Source organism: Squalius cephalus (genome assembly GCF_949319135.1).
Source record: "Squalius cephalus genome assembly, chromosome: 17".
Taxonomy (NCBI): domain Eukaryota; kingdom Metazoa; phylum Chordata; class Actinopteri; order Cypriniformes; family Leuciscidae; genus Squalius; species Squalius cephalus.
In genome coordinates, this window is record NC_137138.1 from 19,626,589 (window position 1) to 19,652,127 (window position 25,539).

General features: G+C 37.6%; 1 protein-coding gene across 4 annotated transcripts; it reads right to left on the reverse strand.

Annotated features, from left to right (window-relative positions):
* Positions 1-504: 504 nt before the first annotated feature.
* cxxc5a (CXXC finger protein 5a) lies at positions 505-25,539 on the reverse strand. 4 transcript variants are annotated; one of them, XM_079898571.1, is made up of 3 exons: positions 24,998-25,539; positions 12,598-13,628; positions 505-1,676 (listed from the first exon to the last, which is right to left on the reverse strand). In XM_079898571.1, the coding sequence occupies exons 2-3, from the start codon at positions 13,402-13,404 to the stop codon at positions 1,632-1,634; spliced, it is 852 nt and encodes a 283-aa protein (XP_079754697.1). In that variant the 5' UTR covers positions 13,405-13,628; positions 24,998-25,539; the 3' UTR covers positions 505-1,631. The 4 variants fall into 4 exon arrangements, with proteins under 4 accessions (XP_079754697.1, XP_079754699.1, XP_079754700.1 ...); XM_079898573.1 differs by having other exon boundaries at positions 505-1,673; positions 24,998-25,508; XM_079898574.1 differs by lacking the exon at positions 24,998-25,539 and adding an exon at positions 24,766-24,989 and having other exon boundaries at positions 505-1,673.

Sequence of the window (25,539 nt, forward strand, 5' to 3'; positions counted from 1 at the left end):
TGGTGATCTGCAGCACATAAAGCTCAAAAGGTGTTTGCGCCTTGCCAAAACTGCCTTAACTTCACATTACCTTACTCCTGATTAGCTTTCACAGACTGTCGGTCAGAGACGTTGGCTGAGTATCAATAATTCATTGTCTTTTAATTGTGTTTTTTACCTTTAAATGTCAGACTGTACCGTACGAAGGAATGCAAGTGATATTAAGACAAGTGGTCCACAGCTAAACCCAGCAGTACATTGTTCTTCACTGTCATTGTTATACTGCAAAGTGTTTCAGACATCACATCATAGAAGATGAAGAAATCAAAGACTCTTGATAAAACATATTTATCGCATCTCAGTATGACATATCTTGTCCCATTGCTTTTTATTTTACTGTTTGAATGGAAAAGGGAACAACCTAGAGGATTCTGTGAACATTTCCATATTGTTATAATTTTTTTTTTTTTTGTACGTTTGTAGCGGCTTCTTAAAAAACATGCAAATAGACAGACGTCAGAGCTGTAAATTTTCGACACAAATACATGCATTTGTTTTTATTCACAAAACCAGTCCATAGTTCTAATCCAATACAAACATTGCTGCTTTTTTTTAAAAAGATGTAGCTACCGGCAATGTCATGAAAACAAAACGAAACAAAACAAAAGTTAAATCGTTCAGTGCGTTTGATTGAGCCGAGCAAGTGCTGTGGAGGGCTCTGTAAAAATTCAGACTTTTACACTGAGAACAATAATGTGACGATCCGTAATATAACGTAACATCACGTGGAACGTGATTCCACGTGACATTACGTGACATGATATGATGTAATCTGACATAATATAACAAAAGGCTGCCAGTATACAGTAAAACAAACTGAAATATTTAAAGTTTGGAGCATCCAGTAGTAACAACGCTACATAAACAATAAAAATGTTATCTTCCAATTACGTTGTCATCAGATTAGGGTTTTTGACGATGCATATTTGTTTATTCAGAAAACTGGATTTGTAGATTTTGGAATATTTACTTTTCCCTTGAAAGACAAACAATGATCAGTTTTTGAAACTATAAATTGAAATCAAACTAAAAAAAGAAACAATCATAAAATACAGTTTTTCAGTAAGAACAATGGTCCTAAATTACAATAGTGCTTGCCATTAGCCACTAATTTTAAAATATAGCCGTAAAATTTACATTCTCTACACAAGTACTGTATCTTTCCACACGTGAACAACATTAACACCAAACACAGAAATTTTGTTGATTGTCCACACTGAGTCCGCCATTTCTGTTTGTCAATGAACAGTTCCATGTCTAAGTCACAGAAAAAATCTGCTGGAAAAGGGACAAAAAGGTACCAAAATGGAAACATATAAAAGGGAATGAAAGTTGCCATAGATATTTTTATTTATGTTTAATTTTTGGTTCAAGGAATAAGTAGGTGCATCCATTACTCGTTTGATTCTTTTGTATTGTTGTTTTATTGTTCTGTATCTTGTGATGAAGTTTTTTTTTATATTTGTCTTGTATTTCTCTTTTTTTCACATAGTTTTTGTTTGTCAGCCAGTGTTGGTGCCCGAGATGATCCAAGCGAGAGTTGGCATTGCACTTGATGGCAGAGCTTTGGGTGGAGGTCAAAGGTCACAGTCCTACTGGAACCACCGGAACGCCGCGCCCGTCGGCAGCATTACCTTCTTAGAGAAAGAGAAAGAGAAATGGGGGGAGGGGGCAGAAATGGGGTGCATTTAGTAGAGCGCGGTTTGGATGAAAAACACATACAGATGTAGATATGTTAAAGACCCTGGGGAAAGAATTAGCGTTTTGTGGCCTTTAGTCCATGTGTTATTTTTGAAGCCAACTATATGCTAGTGTACGATATATGCATAAGAAACTTGCGCTGTTTCAGAAATCGAAGAATTCCCTGCTCTTTAGTATGTGAAAAAAAACAGTATGCCAAAACAGTAATATGTTCGAAAAACCGTAGGCAGAAAGTCTCCAGATGACTAACTACTTGCACCAAGATTCTAAAATGTGCACTTTATGAATGGCATTGAAGCAACACAATGCAACTTCTGGTAGGTCATGTGACAATAACAACATTGTGGATGTAGTAGATCCGAACTCCATTCATACTATCCATATTCATACTATACAGAGCATACTTTTTAAAGGTTGTGAAGTAAATTCAAATGTAGTACCTACTCAGACTGTATGCGATTTCAGACACAGCATCAGCTTTCTCTCTCTCTAAATGGAACAAAGATATTGATGGCGATTAATGAATTATCGGTCCTGCCTTTCTTAGGAATATCCCGGACGAGCCCCCAGTATTTTCTTATTTCTCAGGCTCCACTTTTGACTATTCTTGTGTAAGACTGCCCTTGTGTAACTTCTTTCCGTAATGTTATTTGCACATCATGGACACAACTAGACAAAACAAGAACTAGGCACTGGACACTGGTATACTCGCATGCAAAAATACTGATGACTCATCCTACACTACACAGATTTTTGTCCAATCAAATGCTCTCTAGAACGAAATGCCCCGCCTCCTAATACCATCTGCATCTGACTAGCATTGTGTCTCACAGGGTGCTTCAGAAATCGCATACTTAGTAGGTACAAACTTTGCAACTTAAAGTCAATCTATAATAGTACAAAAGTGTGTAGTATGAACAAAATCTGGACATACTATATCTGCTATGTTTTCACTCTTTGTCATGTGACCTACAGAGTCAGTTGTGCCTTTCACAAATCCTCTCTTGTTGCCTCATGGGATAGTAAAGTGTCCACTGGATGCGCACTTCAGAATCTCACCGGAAGTTGTAGGCCATCAAGTATTTTTCGCCTACTATTTTAGGAATACTACTAATTCAGACATACTCTCTTCAAATACTGAAGAGGAAGTATGAATATTTGGATGCAGGGAAGCCTAACTAAAGGAGATGAGGTCTTCGATATCTCCTGCTTAAGCTTCCTGTTTTGATAGAAATTACATCAACACAGGACAAGCTTTCGGCAAGTCTTCAAATGAACAAAATGATGTTGTTTAATTCAACATGTCTGCTATCAGAAAATAATTCCAGTTGAAAATACAGAAATACACAGACATTGGTTGTTTCACATCCTTTTGCTCTCCTCTGAGGCAGTGTGATTCATCTAATTCCTTCTTCTCCCCCTTTCCTTCCCTGTTCTGTCTTTCCTGCCCCCTCCTCCTCTCCAGCCATGGGCCATGGCCCTGGCTCCACGTGAAACCCGATACGCCACATTCATTATTTAGACACCACGCAGTCACGTCGAGCACCCACCACACTGCTCTCGCTATGGCCTCTTTATATCTCACTGTCTCTCTGTATTCTTTCTGTGCTGCACGTCTGTCGGTTTGGCATCTGCAGCGGGACTCAGGTGGGCACTGAGAACGGGCCAGCTGAGGAAAAGCAAGAAGCCTTGTGAGGCGACGTTAAAGTTGAAGGGGGCTGAAGCTCAGACATTGCAGGACAGACGTAGTTCACCCCCCCTCAACCCCCCCAACAGTGCAATGCTACTGCGGCACAGAATCTCACACGTTCGCCAGCAATAGTCCAAGCCATGGGCGCCAAACACATCCCCGCTCACATGATCACATGTGCACCAGCCCACACACTCACACTCAATATCATTCAAGTGTTCCTCAATGAGACAAACTAAGACAGACAATGTTTAAACACTCAAACACATAGAAATATATGGGCCAGACTTAAGGCACTAAACTAGAGTGTTCCCACGACAACAGCTGGGCAAATGTTAACTCTGAACACTTTAATGGGTTTAGCACTTCCTAATATCATGTTGTAAATCAAGGATGCCGTAGTATTTCAAGTATTTCTTGGAGGAGACAACATATTTTTAGAAGTCATTTTCTTTACTTTGGAGGGTGTGTGATCCTTATTTTGTAAATACAATAACCTCTTGTGGCTGAGTAAGAATATAGCATGTCAGACACCAAAATGCAAGGCATGTTATATTAGGTGCCCTTAATACCATGTACTAACATTTATATTAATAATTTGATACAATGCACTTACTGTGTACATACATGTTTTTACATTGTACTTATATTTTAAAAATACCTGCATATAATTACATATGCAATTAATTTCTGTAATTACATCACTGTTGACCTATTCCTTACCCCTTAAACTTACCCATAACACTAAACCTGTCCCTATTACTTGTATCCCACCTCAATAGCAAAACAACATGGACACAATAAGTACATTGTTTTTGTAAGTACATAGTAGTTAAAGACACCTAATACAAAGTGTGACCAATTTTTCTTTATGGAGAAGACAATCCCAGAATGCATTGCAACAAGCTCAGTGAAAACGGATCGAAGATGGGCTAAGTTTCATTCAATACAAAAGTATATTAATAAACATAGTTATAAATGCACTATATTGCCCAGTATTTATATGCTATATATCTTTATACTTATTTGAGTGTTACAGCAAGGCAATGTTACAGGAGGAGTGTTACAGTAATGTAACCTCATTGAAGCTTTCTGAGATACAAAATAGATGGTTTGAAACATGGTAAAACTGAATTTTCAGCATCATTACTCCAGTCTTCAGTGTCACATGATCCTTCAGAAATCATCCTAATATGCTGATTTGGTGATAATATATATATATTATTTTATTATTATCAATGTTGAAAACAGTTTAATATTTTTTGTGGAAACCATGATAATTTTTTTCAGAATTGTTTGATGAATAGAAAGTTCAAAAGACCAGCATTTATCTGAAATAAAATTCTGTAACATTATAAATGTCTTTGATCAATTTAATGCAATCAATTTAGTAACTTTTGAATGATAAACAACATGAAATCAAATTCCATAATTTTCCAACAAAGGTGTTTTGAATCGGTTTATATTTGCCATGGAGTTACATTATAGTTATTTCTAACTGATAATAAAATACATAATCAGTTTTTTCTGACAAAAAAAAGTTACTAAAAATATTTATTTATCATATTTGTGGTAAAATGTGGAAAAATCTAGTAACACTTTACAATAAGATTTTATTAGCTAATGTTAGTTTATTACATTAGTTAACATGAACAAACAATGTTAATGTTAATCTCTACATTAACTAATACATTTTTAAGATTAAAAATTAATATAGTTAATGAACTGTGTACTAACCTTAACATGAACATAACTAACATTAAAAAAGTTAATAAATACTGTACGAATATATTGCTCACTGTTGGTTAATGTTAGTTAATACATTAACTAATGTTAACAAAAGATACCTCATTGTAAAGTGTAGCCAAAAATCCATAATGTTGAGATTAGCTAAATATTCTCTTTGTTATAAGTTGCATTTCCTGCTCCTGCTTAATTTTGAGACCTATATTTGAGTAAACACTCATTTCGAAACAATGCAAAGAGCCCACTGCTGACCACATGTGAAATTCAAACTCAACACTGTGGGTGTTTCTTGCACACGAGCCCCTGAGAATTCTCTGGTTGTGACCTTTAGCTTGTGACTACCCCACTAGAAGTGACCCTAACGCCCAATCCTCTTTCAGAAGCCTATAGCTCACAGACGACCATTATGCCGCCTGACCCACAACCTTTAACCCTCTGTAGCTGCGTTTCCAAGGTCATCATTCCTGAAGGTGTCAACCAAAAGATCCACCAACTTAATCTGTGTTTATTGATTTTCCTATGAATAAGTTCTATGCTCCAATCTGCTGAGGGTTCAGTTTTCACAGGTCAGTGATACACTGGCGCTCTATTACTGACCTGAGGGGACAAGAGAGCAGTTTCAATGTTTCCGTTCGATAGCCTGAGCTAAAAATTGCGGATTGAAGGTTAAATTTATATTTTTCCCTCAAAGTGTCTTTCATTATTAAAAAAGATTATTTCACTCAAATATATATATAACAAAAGCATTACCTTACACTTTAAAAAGTGATCAGTTGACTTAACTTAAAAAAGGAAACCCACTGCCTTAAATTTATTAAGTTAATAAACTTCATGCGTAATTGAAAAAAATTAAGTTATGTTAACTTGACAATTCCACATAACATTTTTTTTTTTTCAATTACGCATGAAGTGTGTTTCCTCAATGGGTTTCACTTTTTGATCACTTTTTACAGTGTATTTAATATACATATACTGTTTTGTTGAATTTACAGCAAAAATAACTAAATTCTGTAGAATTTCTGTAGAAATTCTGTAGAAACACTGTAGAATTTCTCATACAGTGATATATGATTTTGACCCTTTTGGACCCTTTTTCAGAAAGCCAAAAATCTGCCCGTTGCTTTCCATGTCTTTATGTGTGTGTGGTATGCAGCCCTGTGGTCATGTATACCTTTGCTGTGTGTGTGTGTGTGTGTGTGTGTGTGTGTGTGTGTGTGTGTGTGTGTATGTGTGTGTGTGAGTGAATGTGTGAATGTGTGTGTGTCGGGGTGTCAGATAGTGGTGCAGGGTGACAGCTTCTCTCTGTGTGCGCATACCAAGACGAGGCGAGACCATCTCCCTATTTCAGAGCACTGATACCACAATCATCTCAAATCAACCCTTCACTCTTTAATGAGACTGTCATGAGACACAAACACACATTTACTTTGCTATGTAAATGACATTGCACAGACATCTATGGTTTATATATAAAGCTAGTTATAAATACACACCCCAAAATTAACCCTAACAGGACCATTCTACATTAAAAAAACAACAACAAAAAACGTTATTTACTGTTTTTACAAATGAGGACATCCCCAAAAGGAGGTTTTGGGAGATCTGGCCAGGTTTAGCTCACTTCTGGGTACAAATTTGTCCCATAAAGCTAATTTATAATTGTCAGGTAAAAATTGTGCTGGTATCAATTGAATTAATAAGTGTATTTATCTGAGTAAAAAATATTAGGCTATTACTGAATGTAATTAAATAAACTTGACTGCATTAGATTACAGAGTAACACTTTACAATAAGGTTAACTACATTAGTTAGCATGAACTAATAATTACCTTCACGTATACAGCATTTATTAAGCATATATATATATATATACAGCATATATGTTAGTTTCAACATTTACTAATACATTATTAAAATCTGGTTAACATTAGTTAATGTAGTGTAAAATAACATGAAGAAACAATGAATGAATGTATTTTTATTAACTAACATTAACAAAGATTAACAAATACAGTAACAGATGTATTTCTCATTGATAGTTCATGTTAGTTAATATATTAACTAATGTTAACTAATGAACTTTATTGTAAAGTGTTACCGATTACACTACTGAAACTCATTGTTAGGATTAGATCTTTTTAATGTGTCACCACTTTTAACAGTATACTACAGATTAACCTTAAAGCAAACTTTTTGTAACTTTATAATAAATAAATAGTTAGTCTATTTAATCTTAATTATTCATTTTCTTCTTTTTTTAACCATTTTGTCCACAAACGCAACCTTGTGCTGATAAAAAAGACATCGTAAGTGGTTAGCCTACAGGTTTAAGCCGGTCAGTCAGCTGACTTCCATCCTGACCATCTGATGAGTGGGCAACCCCCCATCCCCCCCCCCCCCCACCCCTAACATTCATATGCAGAAGAAAAAGTTTAAAAGTTTAAAAATGTATATATAAACACACTGACAGAACTATATATATAAGATATGTAAGAACAGCATTTTTAATGCAAGAACAATTTCTCGCAGTATCCTCACAAATACTTAAATGCCTAACAAACACTAACAAGCAATCCCACTTACAGCAAGCAGTCACGCAGTCACACACACAGCTCTGAGATCGTGGAGTGAACGTGAACGTTAGTCCGACGAGCCTCACGCTCCTAATTCTCCCGTGCTTCTTTTATTTCCATTCAGACGCAGGCTTCCTAAAATAATTCCCCACATCTCCAGTCAGTGAGGTGTGAGGTGGCAAAGGCCTTGACGGTCTGCACACTACCTCCCCCCTCACTCTCCCCTCTGTTTTTATGGCTCTCTCTGAGATGCCAGCAATGCACCGTGAAAGCTGCAAAACACCCAGTACTGCAAGATCACTCCCTGTCTGTACCATCTTAAACACACACACAAAGCACATGCAGTTACTTTACCGTATACACCCCAATACAATACAAAGTATTGCTGGTTAAGCTAGTTGGTGATGAGATGATAAGCAGTCTATACAACAAAACTTTACTGGTGCAACTAGTCTGCCTGCATGAAGCTTGTTGGCCAGGTTAGTCTTGCTGATAAAGTTAGTTTAGAATCGCATGCTGATTGACAGGACTCCATAATTTCTAATTAATGGTGATGAGATGTTGTTAAGTGGTCTAAACTGGAAAATGTTACTGGTGCAACTGGTCTGCCTGCATGAAGCTGGCTGAGCAAAATAGTCTTGTTGGTTAAATCAGTAATGAATCCCATGCTGACGGATAGGATTTCATGTTTTGGTGATGAGATGCTAAGCGGTCTAAATGATAAGACTTTACTGGTGAAACTGGTCAGCCTGCATGAAGATGGTTGACCAAATTAGTCTAGTCTGGTTAAGCTAGTTAAGACTCACATACTAAGATTGATTCCATGCTGTAATCAATGCTAATGAGACAATAACAGTAAAACCTTAGGTCAAACTGGTCAGCCTGCATGAAGCTGATTGGCAAAGTTAGTCTTGCTGGTTAAGTTAGTTAAGATGCTGGTAAACTGGATTTTATGATCAAATTCATGATGATGGGATTCAACATGGCAAAATTGACTCACTGACCAGGTAAATCTGCAGGTTAAGCTAGTTAACAAGTCTGGTGGGAACACTAGTTCACCAGCAAACAAAACATATTTTGTATGTTTGCTGGTGTACTTGTGTCCCAACCAGGCTTCTTAACTTACTTAGCTGGTTAGGTAGACAAACTTGGTCTTAACTAAATAGATTCATGCAGGACAAGTTATTCTCTTATCAGAACCAGTGTTATTTTTGCTGGGTATAAGTATAAATTCTGTCCAAAACAGTGCCAATACTATCAAAAGCATTACACTGATAAACAGAAATCCTGATTTTTAGATTTCTCAGTATGTTTCGTTGTGGATTTGTGTTCAAATGTGTATAGAAACTACACAAATTTCAAACAATTAGACTTTAATTGTTCACATTTTTCTATTTATCAAGCATGCAAAACTAGCCAAGTGAAGAGTGATTTTAAAGCCAACAACACAAAAACTTTCAAAAAAGCAGCATGAATCAATATGTTACTGTATTTTGTATTATATACAGTATGATGACCTGGTCTACAAAATGTAAACAATCAGACTTTAACATATTTTCTTTAAAGCAAACATGTAAAACTGACCAAAATGCTCTAACCTGGCAATAATCTATGGCCAACCACACAAAACAACTAGCAATTTAACTTGTATTCACAAATTCACTTTCAAAAAAGAAACACGGATCAATATGTTGTGCTTGATTTGGTTTCCACAGTTCTGTTTCAACTCCGTCTAGTAGCAATAAAACAGCAGGTGTAGCACATCTCGGACGCTTAGTGAAAAACTATTCCCATCATGGAAAGCGCTCAAATTAATATCTATTTAAGAAACCATAAACCGGCAGCGCTTTATGTTTTAGACACATTTTAATCACAGGGGCTCCCTGAGACGCCATCAGACGTGACCTTGTTTGACTCCACACTGACTGGACAGCTGGGGAAGCAGACGTGCCGTGGAATTATCAAACCATTTTTAATGACTGAAACGTTAGTGACACAGCATCACCCGGGCCGTTATTACTCTTATCTTACGAAAGGTGTTTCAATGATGGGTCTGTAATCAGCAAACAAAACAAAAAAAAATATTGATTTTAAGGTTTTATTTCTGTGGAAGACATCAAATGGACAAATCCAAAACCTCTTCCTATGAATATAGCAACAAAAAGGAGGCATGACTACCTTCAAACTAATTTAATCATTTGTCCCTTTTTTAACCAAAAAGAGCCAAATACATATTAAGGCACAGAAACATGAGAACGTGGAGAGAGAAAAATTATAATAACTGGAGATACAAATGAATGGATGTTTTTTATAGGAAAGTCCAGTTCAGGAGTCTCAACCGATCAATTCTTGTTATATTTAAGAATGCTTATGAACTTTTATATCAGAATTGTTAATTATATATATTTAAAAAAAAAAAAAAGTTAATTTTCAGGTGTAAGATGTTGGAGACCGGCAAACTACCAATAAGAGCGGTGAAAACAGTGAGATAGTGAAATATTAATATGTAAAGCTTTGTGTTGTGCTTCTATTAATATGTTAAAATTAAAGTATATCTGAAATGCTTTTCACAACCCATTCACTTGTAATGTCAGTGAAACAGGATATTCATCAAGAACACATAGAGGGGACTTGATTTCATCCATTGCGATCATGAAAAGCCAAAATGAAAACTATGTCTGCTAAAACTATGCAAAAATAGGTTCACCACTATTCAAAAGTTTGGTGTCAGTAAGAGTTTTTCTTTTGAAGTAAACAAAAATATGTACTTTTTTTCAGCAAGGACACAAAGTTTCTCAAAAATTGACAGTAAATACATTTATAATGTTACAAAAAGATTTCTATTTAAAAAAAAAATCATGTTCTTTTGAACTTTCTATTCTTCAAATAATCCAAAAAATGTATGGTTTCCACAAAAATATAACAACTGTTTTCAATAATACTAAATGTTTCTAGGGCACCAAATCAGCATGTTTCTGAAGGATCATATGAATGATATTTTAAATTAGAAAACAGTTATTTTAAAGTGTAATATTTCACAATATTGCTGGTTTTACTTTTTACTGTACTTTTGATAAACGAAGCCTTGGTGAGCATAAGAGACAAAAACTAAAGTGTCAAACATGAAACACTTTACAATGAGGTTCATTAAGTAAACACTAATTAATGCAATTGCTAATATGAACTAACAATGAAAAATATGTTTACTGTTTATAGCATTTTTTTTTAATCAAGGTTAATGAGATTTTTTTAACATTTGCTAATACATTTTTAACACACAAACATTGTAAACAATGAACAATAGTATATTTATTAGTGCTGTCAAATCGATTAATCACGATTAATCAGTTATAACATATAAGTTTGTGTTTATATAACGTGTGTATATATACTATTATATTTATATGTGTGTATTTGTGTGCACACACAAACATATGCATATATATGTGTGTGTGTGTGTGTGTGTATACAAATATATATATATATTTGGGCTGTCAAAAGATTAATCGTGATTAATCGCATCCAAAATAAAAGTTTGTTTTTAATAATATATGTGTGTGTACTGTGTATAATTAAATTTGTATATATAAATACACACACATGCATGTATATATTTAAGAAAAATGTGTTATTTATGTATAAAAAAATTATATTTATATATAATATAAACTATATAAATATATATACAGTATATGTATGCAAATATTTCTTAAATATATACATGCATGTGTGTGTATTTATATATACAAAATAATTATACACAGTACACACACATATATTATGTAAACACAAACTTTTATTTTGGATGCGATTAATCGCGATTAATCTTTTGACAGCCCTAATATATATATATATATTATAAACACAAACTTTTATTTTAGAATTGATTAATTGTGATTAATCGATTTAACAGCACTAATGTTTATAAATTAGCATTATTGAATATAAACTAGTAACTAATGTAACTAATGAATGCTGTAAAATTGTGGTTTATTGTTAGTTCATTATACCAAATGCATTAAATAATGTTAATAAATCGAACAGTAGTGTAAAGTGTTCCCATTTTCTCTGGAATAGCACGCACTGATCATTCACAATGAGTCCAGGAATGTGCATTAAGTAAATGGGGTTCATTTTAATTTCATGATGACTTCAAAATAAATAATCCGCCAAATTCGTCTGCCATAATTCAAACACTATTGAAATTTGGACAATCTGTAATAAGTTTTGGAGGACCATCAGCCCCAACTGATGAGAGAGAGTAGGGGGTGGGCTGTTCGTCACTGACACCTGGTGCTCCAGATGACAGCCCTATAACCAGATGGATTACGTCGTACATAAAAACACATACACAAATACGTCCACATCATGCCCACCGCTACATCCTCAAACATACCAACGGGTTGAAGAAACTCGCTACGATTCTTGATCTTAACAAAATCAGCATCTCTCTGTAAAACCGGTCTAATGAACGCAGGGACCTATAAAAGCAGCCACACCGGAGGGCGTCATGTCTCTTAGGAGTGTCCTAGTAGTGTCACAGAGGCATGATGTGGGAAGAGTGACGTGATGCCGCAGTGGGGGGCAGATTAGAACAAACCCCATGGTGCATGTCTGGCCGTATCTCCCTCCCCCACTACTGTCAGTGCCACCTGTCACCCCAAAGCCTCATCTCCCAGCCTAACCCTCAGCAGAGGCTCTCTCAACACCGCCATTGAGTACAAAGTTCACCCAAATTTGAAGCAACAAATGTTATTATGCTTTCTGGCCACAAAACATTTCCTCTGTAATATTAGTGAACACAAGCAAAGGAATTAATAAAGCTCACAGAGTCTCAGTATCGATTACCTCCAGTGCAGCAGACGGTTTCTTCTTGAGCTCCTCGCACTTGCGGAACTTGCAGATCTGGTGGCCCGTCTTGCGGTTCCGGCAACTGCTGCACTGCTCGCAGTTAATCCTGCGCCGGCAAGGTGGACACATCCCACAGCGTTTCCTTTTCTTCTTTCCGGAGCTAATCGCGGAGGCTAGCTCGCTTTGCACTGGGTACTCCGTCAAGCCGGCCATGTGCAGTGCGCTGTCAGCCAGGAAGACTCCGGCTGGCGTCATGATGAAGAGCCCCGGGTTGAAGGGGAAGCCGCCGCCCACGCCGTACGGGAAGTCTGTGTGACCCCCGACCGCGTCGGCCACCGACGCCCCCTCCAGGTCAACCGTCCCAACCTCGCCCCCGCCCACGCCCACTCCCATTCCCCCTGGCAGCAGCATGTGCTCCATGCCCGCCCGCTTTAGCAGCGCAGCTGCCTGGGCAAAGTGCAACAGGCCGTTCTGTCCCTCCAACACCTGCTCCAGGGTCCGGTCCAGCTTGCTCGACACCAAGGCCGAGGCGGAAGGCTGCTGCGGCTGCTGCTGGGCGGGCTGGGGCTTGGCCGCGTGGCTCTTTGCCTGGCCGTTGTGTTTCAGTCCGTTGGCGGTCTGGGGGCATGCGGCGGTGTACTGCGAGAGGGTGCGAGACCTCTTCAGGCTCTTGCTGAGGGGCTCGCTGATGATGCCGCTCCGGTTGCGGCGTTCGATGACGGGGCTGTCCTCCCCGCAGTCCTGGTCCGTGTCCTGGTCCTGGGCCTTGGGTGTCCGGCTACCCTCCGGCTGCCTGCCAGACATGGTCCAGCCCCGGGGTGTGAGCTCGGGAGGGGGGGGCGGGGTTGGGGAGGGGACGGGGGCTGCCGAGGGAGGAGCCAGGCAGCGTTCGAGATCCGTTCAGTTCCCAGGTGAGGGTGGAGCCTCCCCGTAACGGGCGAAATGGCCGGCCAATGGCAGGCAGACTCCGATGCCCTCAGCTCTAGATTTCAGCCCTCATCCACATCTTCCCGCCGGCAACCTGTAAACTAAGACACAAAGACAGAAGGAGAGAGAGACGGAAAGATGTTGAAAGCGTTCTGATGTTTAAAAGAGACCTTGACAACAAAAAAAGCAGCGACTGTGAACAGTGAGAACCTTTCTTTCGCATGGCTCCAACATTTTATTGAGTGCTGTACCGATGCCCCTACTGTGCCTGAGAAATCAATATGTACATTTATCTTCAAACGCTATTTGGAAGGAGTAAAAGCAAAAATGAGACAGAAATGAACAGTAGGACAGCCAGACGATGTGATAAAAAATCACCCTGAATAATAAAAAAGCAAAAAACAAAACCATGAAATCATTTTCACAATTAAGAAAAGCGAGACTCACTGCTTCTGTAGAAGATGACATGAGACAGAAGACAGAACAACATACTGTACAGTAAACTTGAACCCATTAACTTCTCTTTATCAGCGTATGTGTTATAGAAAATTAATAACATCAACTTTTGTGAAAATAAATCAATACGTATTTGGCAAGTGCAAGTCAAACTTCTAATGAATAAAGTCATTTAGATAACTTTTAAAAGTTTGAGGTCAGCTGGGAAAGCACAAACCTGATCACCTGTCTGTTCCTTTATTCACTGCAGTAACAGTGGGAGTACAGGGTTAATACTATGCAGTATGTTCTCATTTTGAAGGGCCGAGCACAAGTACTCTGAAGGGTGCAGACAGGGCATTACTGTCCCATATGTATACATTTTTTTGTAGGCATTCATTTGTGTACATATGCTACATATTTCACTGCCACTTTATTTTTGCTTAATCAATAACTTAAACAATCTCTAATCACATATACAGGTAGATACTACACTTGTTATGAAAATATAAAGAGTCATTCTACAAAACAGGTGCCATTTGTGTCCCTAAATGATGACATCAGCTTTCTATTGTTAAATTACTTATTTTTCAGAAATGACATTTCTGATAAAAACAAATAAAAACAGAAATAAAAGCTATTTTGTTTTTCTTCTCTCTCTCTCTGTATAGTATTAGTTCCCATGTTATACTTCAACCCTGTTACCATAATTGTTGTGTCTTTTAAACCATTTCATAAATCCCCTCAAAAAACTCTTCAAGAAGGGAACTTTCCAAGGACAATTAATGTCTCCTCTTTTTTTTTAGCATGATAGCTTGTGTTTTGGTACATTTGAGAGAAGAAGCCCATCTTAAAATGTCATATTAATATTTGTAATGTCAAAAAAAAAAAAAAAAAAAAACTTCTGTAACACTGTCAACCCTGTTACCTCCCTGATGGCCTAATTATATCCTAGAGTGTTTATCCCCGAATAATTCGAATGCATTAAAGTAGTTTGAGATGGCGCAAAGTAATTTTTTAACACTTAATCAGATGGAATGTTTCAAATCTTGCAGAAAATGACTTCAAAAATCACATCAAACTTGAAAAGATTTTGTAACATAACACAAAGAGACCTGTTGTCAATCACACTGTGAAATATGAAACATGACAGAACGTTGTTAAACGTCCGGACACAGAATTTTACCTCATGACAGTATCCAAACAGCAAAAACTCAACTTGTTTTTTTATTGGCTGGCCCCCTGTCCACAACAGAGACATCCACAAACACCCACACACACAACCCCACTGAGAAAAGCTGAGGAAATGGCCGGGCCAGTCCTTATAAGGGAAACAAAGGGACAGGGAGGGAGAGAAGAGAGGATGAGGGGTGGTGGAGGGGATCTACGCAGTGTGTGGAAATTGGAAGGCCAGAATTAGTGGGAGGTAAAGCTTCAAAGGCAGGAGCGCAGCCCCCGCATTCTCCCCAGCTCAGGGGTCTGTGGCGCCAGCGGACCACAGCCAGCCTCTTTCTCTCTTTTGCTCTCTCTCTCTCTCTCCTCTCGTTCTCCTTCTCAAACCAGGGGCCACACTGCACCAGGCTGCCTTACCTCACGCCTGCCAAACCTTCCCTGCCGCACACATCTCTTGCTGGGACTATGGAAGCACCCGACCTTCACGTCCCAAAAGCACTGAAATTACATAGCAGCGTTTTTATTCAGTATTAGCAGCAATGACTCACTTCCCATCCAAAGCTAAGGAGAAAAACATGTCTCTAACGGACCATGCTAGCTTGCGATGGACAGCCCGTGGTTTCTCTTTTATCCTGGCTTGGAATGGCAATATGGCACATCTCAAATCCGTTCCACTCTTATGGTTGCTGCACCAAGCCAACAGTTGGCCACACACCGCCACACACCAAGTGTTATCCTAGCAGCGTGTTGTAGTCCGTCCCCATGATATGCACTCCTATCTGTGTTATTGTTTTGTTTCTATGCTAAGATATGTTGTAATCCTAGATCAGTGTACACTACCATTCAAAAGTTTTTTTTATTTATTTACTTTTAAATAGCAAGGATGCATCAAATTGATCAAATGTGATAGTAAAGACATTTGGGCAAAACTTTAGTTTAGGCTCCAATTCTCACTAGTTGCTTATTAGCATGCATATTACTAGGATATTGGCTGTTATTAGTACTTATAAAACACATATTAATGCCTTATTCTGCATGACCATATTTTACCCAATAAGTAAACTTAACAACTACCTTACTATTAACAAGCAGTAATTAGGGGTTTATTGAGGCAAAAGTCCTAGTTAATAGTTAGTTAATAGTGAGAATTAGACCCAAATCTAAAGTGTGAACAACATTTGCATATTTCAAATAAATGCTTATTATAACATTCTATTCATCAAAGAATCCTGCAAAAAACTGTATCACAGTTTCCACAAAAATATTAAGCAGCACAACTGTTTTCAACATTGATAATAATAAGAAATGTTTCTTCAGAATAACCAAATCAGCATATAAGAATGATTTCTAAGACGGCTGAAAATTCGGCTTTTCCATCACAGAATTAAACTGCATTTTAAAATATACTGAAATAGAAAACAGTTTGTATGTATTGAAAAAGTTTTTACTCTATTTTTGATCAAATAAATGCAGCCTTGGTGAGAATAAAATAGTTTCAAAAACATTAAAACATCTTACTAAGCCTATAACTGTGCAAAGTTCTGATAAAGTCTTGTTAAGAATGACAACGTGTGTGAAAGAGGCAGCGCGGCCAGTCAGATGGGGTAAGAAAAAGGCAAGGGACAGGTGGCTCAATGTTAGCACTACTTGCTTAATTACTGCTCCCAAAGTAACCATTAGGGTGATGGAAATGGGCCCACAAAATGACTTGGCAAATAAGCCCACTGGACATAAATTAATCGATTTGCTTCCTCCTGTTTTGAGACGTTTTTTCCCCGTTAGGAGTAAATTCAGTCACAGAGCTGTGAGCCGGATGCTTTAGGCGATATATGATACCATTGATCTCACAGTAAATAAAATGCAAAAACAGTGTATGATGGTTACTAAGCGCATTGTCAGTTCTCTGTAGTTTGTTGTCTTGTGCATCCCCCCCCATCTGCTCCTGTAACATATGACCTGTGTTTGCTGATGTCTCGTAAAAGCTGAAATAAGTCAATTTGTCTGTCGCTGCCTCCACATCGGTTCCTGTCAATCATTGTAACCTCTTCAACATCAGGTCCACCTTTAAGTTAAACTATCTACTGGCTTCTCTGCACAGTATTCACTGAGGACTCGCGTCAAATCATGCCTCCTCAGACCCCTCTGATTTTATCAACTCATCCATCTACAAATGTGTAACTCCCACATTCTGTCAAACACGAGCACTTCACGCTCTTCCAACATTTTTGTCTAATTAACTCACAGATTTTTCAAATTAAGTCAACTGATTGTCATTGCAACATTTCCTTCATTCCTCCTTGACAGTATCATTTTTTTTCCTGCCACATATAATTGCTGCTCACTAGCTATGCTGTTTCAATGACCAGTATGCTTGCATATAATAGTAAGGATTAAAATAATCAGCAATTTGTCTCTTTCCACACTGAACTCAAAACTGCTGTTTGATGTGACACTATCTGAGAACATATTTCATGTTTAGCTGTGAAGCTAAATTTTGGACCAATGATCTTTCACAATAGGCGAGGTTACTCAGTGTAACGCCACATAAATAAATATGGATGCACAATGTGTGAACTTTATCCGACTGATAGCCTAAAATATATACAGTATGCGAAGATATTATATATCATTCTACCTTTTGTTAGACTGAATACAAAAAATGCTCACCTTAAAAGTCCAAATGTCTATGACAAACTTCACATAGAAAATTGCTTTTAATTTTAAAAAATAGTGCAACTGCAGAAAGCAATCTTTCTTATAAAAATTATAGAAAATAAATTATACAGTATGCCTATGTAAAACATAAAACAATATATATATATATATAAAAAAAAAAAAAATATATATATATATATATATATATATGTATATATATATATATATATATATATATATCTTTGTTTCCGCCAAAAATAATTGTTACTGTTAATCTCACACTTCTTTTCTCAGAATTGTGAAATATAAACTCAAAATTGTGAGTTATAATGTCAGAATTCCGATATATAAACTTGCAATTGCACTTATAATTTTTTCTCGCAATTCTGACGTTGCGAGTTTACATTTCACAATACTGAGGAAAGAAGCCAGAATTGCTTGATATAAACTCGCAATTGAGAGTTATAAAGTCCAATAAAAAAAACTGACGAAATTCTGACTATATAACACTCAATTGCGATTTTATATCAAGCAATTCTGAAATTATAACTCGCAAATTGCGGGTTTATATACAATTCTGAGGGAAAAAAAGTCAGATTTGCAAGATGCAAAATCGCAATTGCGAGAACAAAAAGTCTGAATTGTAAGATAAAAAGTCGCAAATACTTTTTTTATAGTCTCAGCCGCACGGACCGCTGGCTGAAAGTCTGATGACACACTTAAAGCTGTAGTCTACGATGTTGAAAATCGGTCGAGAAAGCCTGAGACAGTTGTGAAGTTTTAAAAAACTCATCCCGCCCCTCCACACACACCCCCCTCCCTTCTGTGCTACCTGATCCCTCCCACCGGGAAACGACCTAAACAACGTCACTCAGTCAAGCTGTGATCACCGGTAGTAAACATTGGCGCATCTTGTTCAAATTCCGATCGGCTCGAACAGAAACTGAATATATACTGAAATATATTCAAGCACTTCAAGAAATATAATCACTTTGACCCGTGATAGGCGATGCTAAACGGCTAACATTCCAATGCCGACCGGCAGCATAAGCATGTTGTCAGACTGATAAAAAGCTATTACGTAACACCTCACACCATAAAAGTAAAAAATAAATGCTTACCTGCTCAACAAAAAGTCAGCCGTGTCAGCGTCGTTTTTTTTTGGTTTGTTTTTTCTCCATTGCTCAGCTGATGCTACTTTGCTAGCTACCATAGACTGTCAGCTGCTTGCCCGCGAAATTTCATGACGCAGGAGGGGGGCGGGGTGGGGTGCGGTGGGGTGGAGACGCGAGCGTCAAGAGGAGCGGGGGATTGGATGAGAGCAGTTGACCAATGTAAGCTGTCCGGCCGGACAGCTTACATTGGTCAACTTCTCTGCAGCTGTACACCCAATAGAGTGAATGGATTTTTTTCATTCTTTTTTCTCTTCATATTGTTAGGACTGTACTGTAGAACCATAACCAGCATCTAAACGAGGTTATTAATAATGAACAATCTTTGAAATCGTAGACCATAGCTTTAACTTGAAACATTTTCGAAGTCGTCACCTGATTGCTTGAATATTACAGTATGTCCGGGAGATGTGTGCGTCACGTTCTTTAACGATCTGCCTGGAAACAAAGATGCCGTGATGCCAAATCCCCTCATGGAAGAGAAAAGCTGTCGTGTTTACAACTGTGACAATGAGCGCTTATCAAGATCAACTTAACGCTAGATTTTCAAAAGGATGTGAAGTTTGTTCAGTTCGCGGCATAGACTCTTTAAAAATATTCTAGAGTTTTACACGCCGGTCAGTTATTGTAAGGACATCGACGTTACATTTTCACACCCATAAACATGACGCGGTACAAAACGAACTGTGATTGGTTGCTTTACATGTAAGTCAGACGGCCTCTGGGTGGTCATTGGCCAGTGAAAGGTGCCATGAAGTCCAGACCTTCTACAGTCAGTCTGAAGGTCTGGCTATGCCAGACTACCTTTTTTATTTTATTTTTATCCAGTGGCAGAAACAAGTTTCCATAAAGAATCTTACAGGCTCTGAGTAAACTTTTTTTAATTAGATATGCCAACTTTTAGTATGGTAATGTGGGTTCCCATGCTCATTTATTGTCATAATATGACAATAAATGATCATGGGAACCCACATTACCATACTAAAAGTTGGCATATCTAATTAAAAAAAGTTTACTCAGAGCCTGTAAGATTCTTTATTAGTAAAAATGCTAATATACAGTATATATATTATATATACTGTATATTAGCATTTTTACTAATCAGACAAATAATGATAACTTTAAAAAAGTCTTGTTTATTGGCTGAAACGGAGCATCCCTAATTAGAAGTGATCGACAAAATGTCCTGTCAGTCTTCTCTGACAAGATGAAGACAAGTTCATCCGATCTCATCTGTCACATGGTCAGAATCGGTTCAGCTGGTCATTGGTTGCTTCACACAAAATGCAGATATAAATGCAATAAGCACATTTTTGTTCCATCCTTAAACTGAAAGTAATATGTAATAACTTGGTGTCAGAGATGGCCAAAATACACCAGTTTGATCAATTCAGCTCTCCAGTGATTTAGAGCGCCTCTTTACTCTTCATAATCAATAATGTTTGACTGGTTAGGGGTAACAAAGGACAAAATGGGACTGTGCTGTAACGGCAAATGGCAACATTACCTCATATGATCTAAAAACAGAAGTGAGTATGGAATATAAATAGCTCTTTCCTAAAGCTGTCATTAGGTTACATAAACTGCAATATCCCATTTTGTTTCAAGTCCAATGTGTCACAAATGTAAGATATTAGCCTTTGAGGATAATATGCTTTGATCAAAGGGAAATTATGAGCAACGACCTTGGTGAATTGGACTGACAAGAGAGGATTCGTTTTCAAACAGAGGTTGAGAGGTCAAGAAACTTACAGCTGAACAGGAAAAGGCAACACCGACCAGACAGCATGGAAAAGCACTCAAAGTTGAGAGAAATAGAAATTGGTGCTTTTTTTTTGTTGTTGTTCAGCTATAATGACAGTTAGAGCGTTGATGCTAGCAAATAGCATTATTTGTGGTTGTAGTGTGAATACTAACTAGGCCACTTTTGTGACAGAGAAAGGCATCAATGTTGTTAATGGTATAATGTTACAGGATATGACCAATTACTGCAGATGCTAATACTTTCGGAGCTCATACTGTTAAAGTTTGAGAGTGAAAAACTGCTAATGTTCTGATCAATTGAACCAATTAGTCGCACAACAATTATGCGATGGAACAGAACAACAATTGTGGGCTTCATCTTTCCTCTCTCAAAATAATAGTAATTTCTAGGTGCCAAAGGTAAAAAACAACAAAGTGTTTTAAATAAATATGATAATATTGATTTGGAAAACTGCAATACCCTGTGTGTCAAAAAGTATAGAAGTAATGCGGCTATGATAGCTGCTACACACATATTCAGCAGAATCATTAATGTACTAAAGCACAGGATAATAGCTACATAAAGATGTGTCTGGAGAATTTTATGACTGATATCGCTACATTAAAAGGAAGGAAGTCTAGTAATGGCTAATTACACCCAAACAGCAATTTGAGAAGATTGTTTGGAAATATTAAACTTTGCTTCCTGTAAATCCTTAAAGTCTTTAAATCACAGACAGTTTCTCCTCTCATTTCCATTTCCAATTATTGTGACAGTTTCAATATCTTAACACACATTGACATTCATTTTATATTATTAATTAATTAATTAATTGGAAGAAACATTCAGTATGTGTCCACGGCAGACTATTTAAACATTTATGTTAACTGACAAAATGTATTTTAAATTTATGCATTTACGTTTGCAAGGCCTCTAATGGTAATATGTCATGTGAAGCGGTTTGTAAAGAGAACTCGTGCCTCCTCCCTAGGGACAAACACGAGACTAATTGGTCCTCCCTCTATTGAATACCAACCCTACAATCCTGCAGTGAACATGAGTTTTACACTTTAAATAGAGATGCACCAATACTCAATTTCTCTGCTGATACGATAGCCGATTATTCAGAAGGATATCCGCCGATACCGATAGTTTGATTTTCTTAAGGACAACAAATCTCTCCCAACTAATGCTGTAAACTATACATCTCCTACATACTACATCCTACATACTATATATCTCATTTGTACATTACTATAATATTAGAGGTTAAAATTAACAACAGAGCTATTATATTTAACTGGTATATTTTCAGAAATAATAATTACACTCAAAAACTGAAATGTTTGTCTGCCTGAACAGGGTAAGTTTTCATAAAATGTATTCAAGCATACATAACTAACAGTAAATAACCTCTCTAGTGTTTTTTTGTACTGTAAACACTTGATAACTTCCCTGAGGTAGATGCAACCTTATATGACATATTGATCACAAGCTGTTTTATTGACGTCTTTCCGCGGTTGAAACACTGAGTGAGCGATTACATGAGACATGATTCGTTCCGGTAACTTGCATTAAAGTGGAAGAAAAGATTTAGCAAAATAATGTTTGGTGTAGGGAAAAACTGCGGACCTGGCAAACCTGGCTTGAACTACGGGTGATTCATAGGGTCAAATCGAGATTGCTTTTATGTTGCTTTTTTTTTTTTTTTTTTTACTTTTAATGGATTATTGTCTCATTAACTAAGTTCATGCATTTTCTTCACAAACAATATGAGTTGAGATACCGATTATTGGCCGATACATCTCGTACGCACGTGCATCTCTAGTTAAAATGAAATATATATATATATTAGGGCTGTCAAACGATTAATCGCGATTAATCGCATCCAAAATAAAAGTTTGTGTTTACATAATATATGTGTGTGTATGGAGTATAATTATTTTCTATATATAAATACACACACATGCATATATATTTAAGAAAAATGTGTTATTTATATATAAAATATTTATATATAATATAAATTATATATAATATAAATATATATATACACAGTATATACATGCAAATATTTCTTAAATATATACATGCATGTGTGTGTATTTATATATAGAAAATAATTATACACCATATATATACTAATTCAGTCACAAATATCCCTAATCACCAATGCAGAGTAGTTATACATTTTATATTTCAGAGTATATATTAAGGATGATAATGATTAATCGACGATTACTTAGCCTAACTGTGTAATAATTTGATAGATAAAACTTTTTTTTAGCGTGCGTACTATTTTTGAGGTGACCGTGCTCATGCGTAAAACGAACAGCAGACAAGAAAAATTAAGCGAGCGCACCATACTTATTCTAAATGTATTAATATAGCCTATAGTCTTCAGAGATTTGCATTTTTGTTGTTTACACAGAGACCGTTTTCAAAAACGTGCACTTTGAAACTTTAAACTTTGCATTTTCAGGCACCCAAAACGCCGTTGTTGTGTAAACAATAAAAAGTATTTAGTTGAAAACGGTGTCGTGTAAACAGCCCCTTAAGCCAGGGACACACTTAACAACTGTAAGGCCGATTATGAATGAAATTTGATACTTGACTGATCATGCCCAAACCCACCAAGACAGTTGCGTTCAGTCAGTGTTCACATCTGCTTCAGTCGTTGAAAAGTCTGTAAGTGTGTTCAGTTCAGTCTTAGAATGTTTCAGCTAGTCGTTGTGTGTCCCTGGCATTAGTAGCGCCCCCCTGCTTCGATTTAAGATTGGTTAACGATTCATCGGTTAATTGATCATTAATTACAATGATCGATTATGGGAATTTAATTGACAACCTTATACAATCTGTAACAATGTTTATCTCTTTTATTGATCCGTTTATTTAATAAAAAAAAAATACAGTCAACAAATCAAGAACACTAAACTTCTAACATTTGTCAAATGAATTTCCAAGACAAATTTGAAGTAATGGATAATCTAATGCCACTAAAGCGCTGAAGCCTCTGAGAGGAGAATACAATAACAGATTTCATCGCAACGTCACGCAGCCAGGCAGATATCGAGCAATTCAGGGACGTAACATCTCCCTCAAGACACACACACACACACACACACACCTATCTCCCCCTGCCGCTGTCTTTCTTCCTCACACCGCTTCACGATTACACACACACACTCACTCACGCACGCACGCTCTCACACGCAAGCACACACGAGCACACTTGCGCACGAGATCCAGAAGACGTTGACAATAATTCATGTTTTCAGAGCTCGCTCAGCCAGATGTGAACTTTGTCGAGCGGCGCCCTAAGCATTTGCATGGCTCAAAGTTAAATGCGCTTGAAAACTTCTCCAACTCTTTGCGTCATTGCGAAAGTTAATGACTGGCAATCACACAAACAGTGCGTGCATGAGCGCCGCGCGCTGACGGACTGCAGCAGTAAATCCCCGCGCGCTCTCAGTCTCCGCGGCGACATCAGCCTGATAATGTCCTCTCAGTGAACAATGAAGCGCACATTTTTGCCTAATCCCACCGCGATGAGTTGCACTAATCACCACAATTCACGAGCGACTAAACAGCAGATTGAAAATACATTTAAAAAACCCTTTATATTTTACAACATACCGTCATAATAACAACCACAGGGTTTTAGTAATGCACAGGTGTGCTGCCGGAAGACCAAAAGTTCCGCGTCTATAACATAACGCATCATCAACTACAATACCACCTGTCGTTACATGCTGGAGCAACTATCATAAACGTCATCGGCATCATAATTTTACTAGCACTTATTCAAGAAAGTGTTAAGTTTATGCAGCCCACCATAGCATTTAAATACGATTACAGTTTGTATATTCAGTCAATTAAATGTAATTCTTGCGTTCTGTAGAATGAAAGCAATATTATACTTCCTGGGCTGGGAAGCGTAATCGGGTTTCCATAAGAAAATAAAGCAAAATATCTGCTGCAACGAGTCAATATTGTCCAGTCGCTAGAAATATGTGTCGGATCTTAATTCAATTTGACATTAAAGCGGCACAAAAATACCTTTTGTCTAGACTCAATGATCTGAAACCTGGGTCTCTGCGGTGCCAGTGTACGGTCTGCAGCAGCACGACTGACAATGTACGGTACAATCATTCTCCCGTTCTCCCAGCCAACAAGATCGTTAGGAAGATGACATCCCAACTTTGAGCAGACTTCAACAAAGTATGATTCCCCCCCTTTCTATGTATCTGCATATTTGCAAACACTGGCCCCTTTTTTTATTCGCACCTACCAAGGCAGATCCGAGCAGAGGGGAGGGCTTCCACTGTCCGAGCGCCCCTTCTCCAAGCCTGTCGTTGAGATTGATGGCAAAAAGAAGGGAGAAAAAGCTTATTCTTCACTTCCAGAAATCATGTAGCCTTCGACCGAGCCGTGCGCGTGAGGAAGAGAATCGAGAATTATTGCTAAACGTACTTTCTGGGAAGCTGAGCGTGTGGGCTCACCAACCTTTCGATTCTCGCAATCCCACCTCTACATCCAGAAGAACATGCAAACACATTTCATAGATTTTTGGAGCTTCACGTAAAAACCGAACTGGACTTTCGACGACGCTGAGACGCTGAGGAAAATACACAGATTAACAAAGACATTTCGCGTTACGCAGCGCCTCTTTTTGGCGACGATTTAAACGTCGAAGCGTAACGTGTAGGGTGTTTCTCGATGTGCGCGTACATCGTGAAAGATTTTAGGGTTAATGTTACGGACGGAGAGTGTTGATGGCTCTGTCTCCCTTTACACTGTGCAGCCTGTGATTTTTTTTTTCTCTCTAGGAGC

Bases quoted from the DNA above. Each gene is read 5' to 3' on its own strand.
- cxxc5a (XM_079898571.1), bottom strand. From the start codon at position 13,404: ATGTCTGGCAGGCAGCCGGAGGGTAGCCGGACACCCAAGGCCCAGGAC. The intron at 1,677-12,597 runs GTAATCGATACT...TCTTTCTCTAAG, and splicing joins AACCGTCTGCTGCACTGGAG to AAGGTAATGCTGCCGACGGG.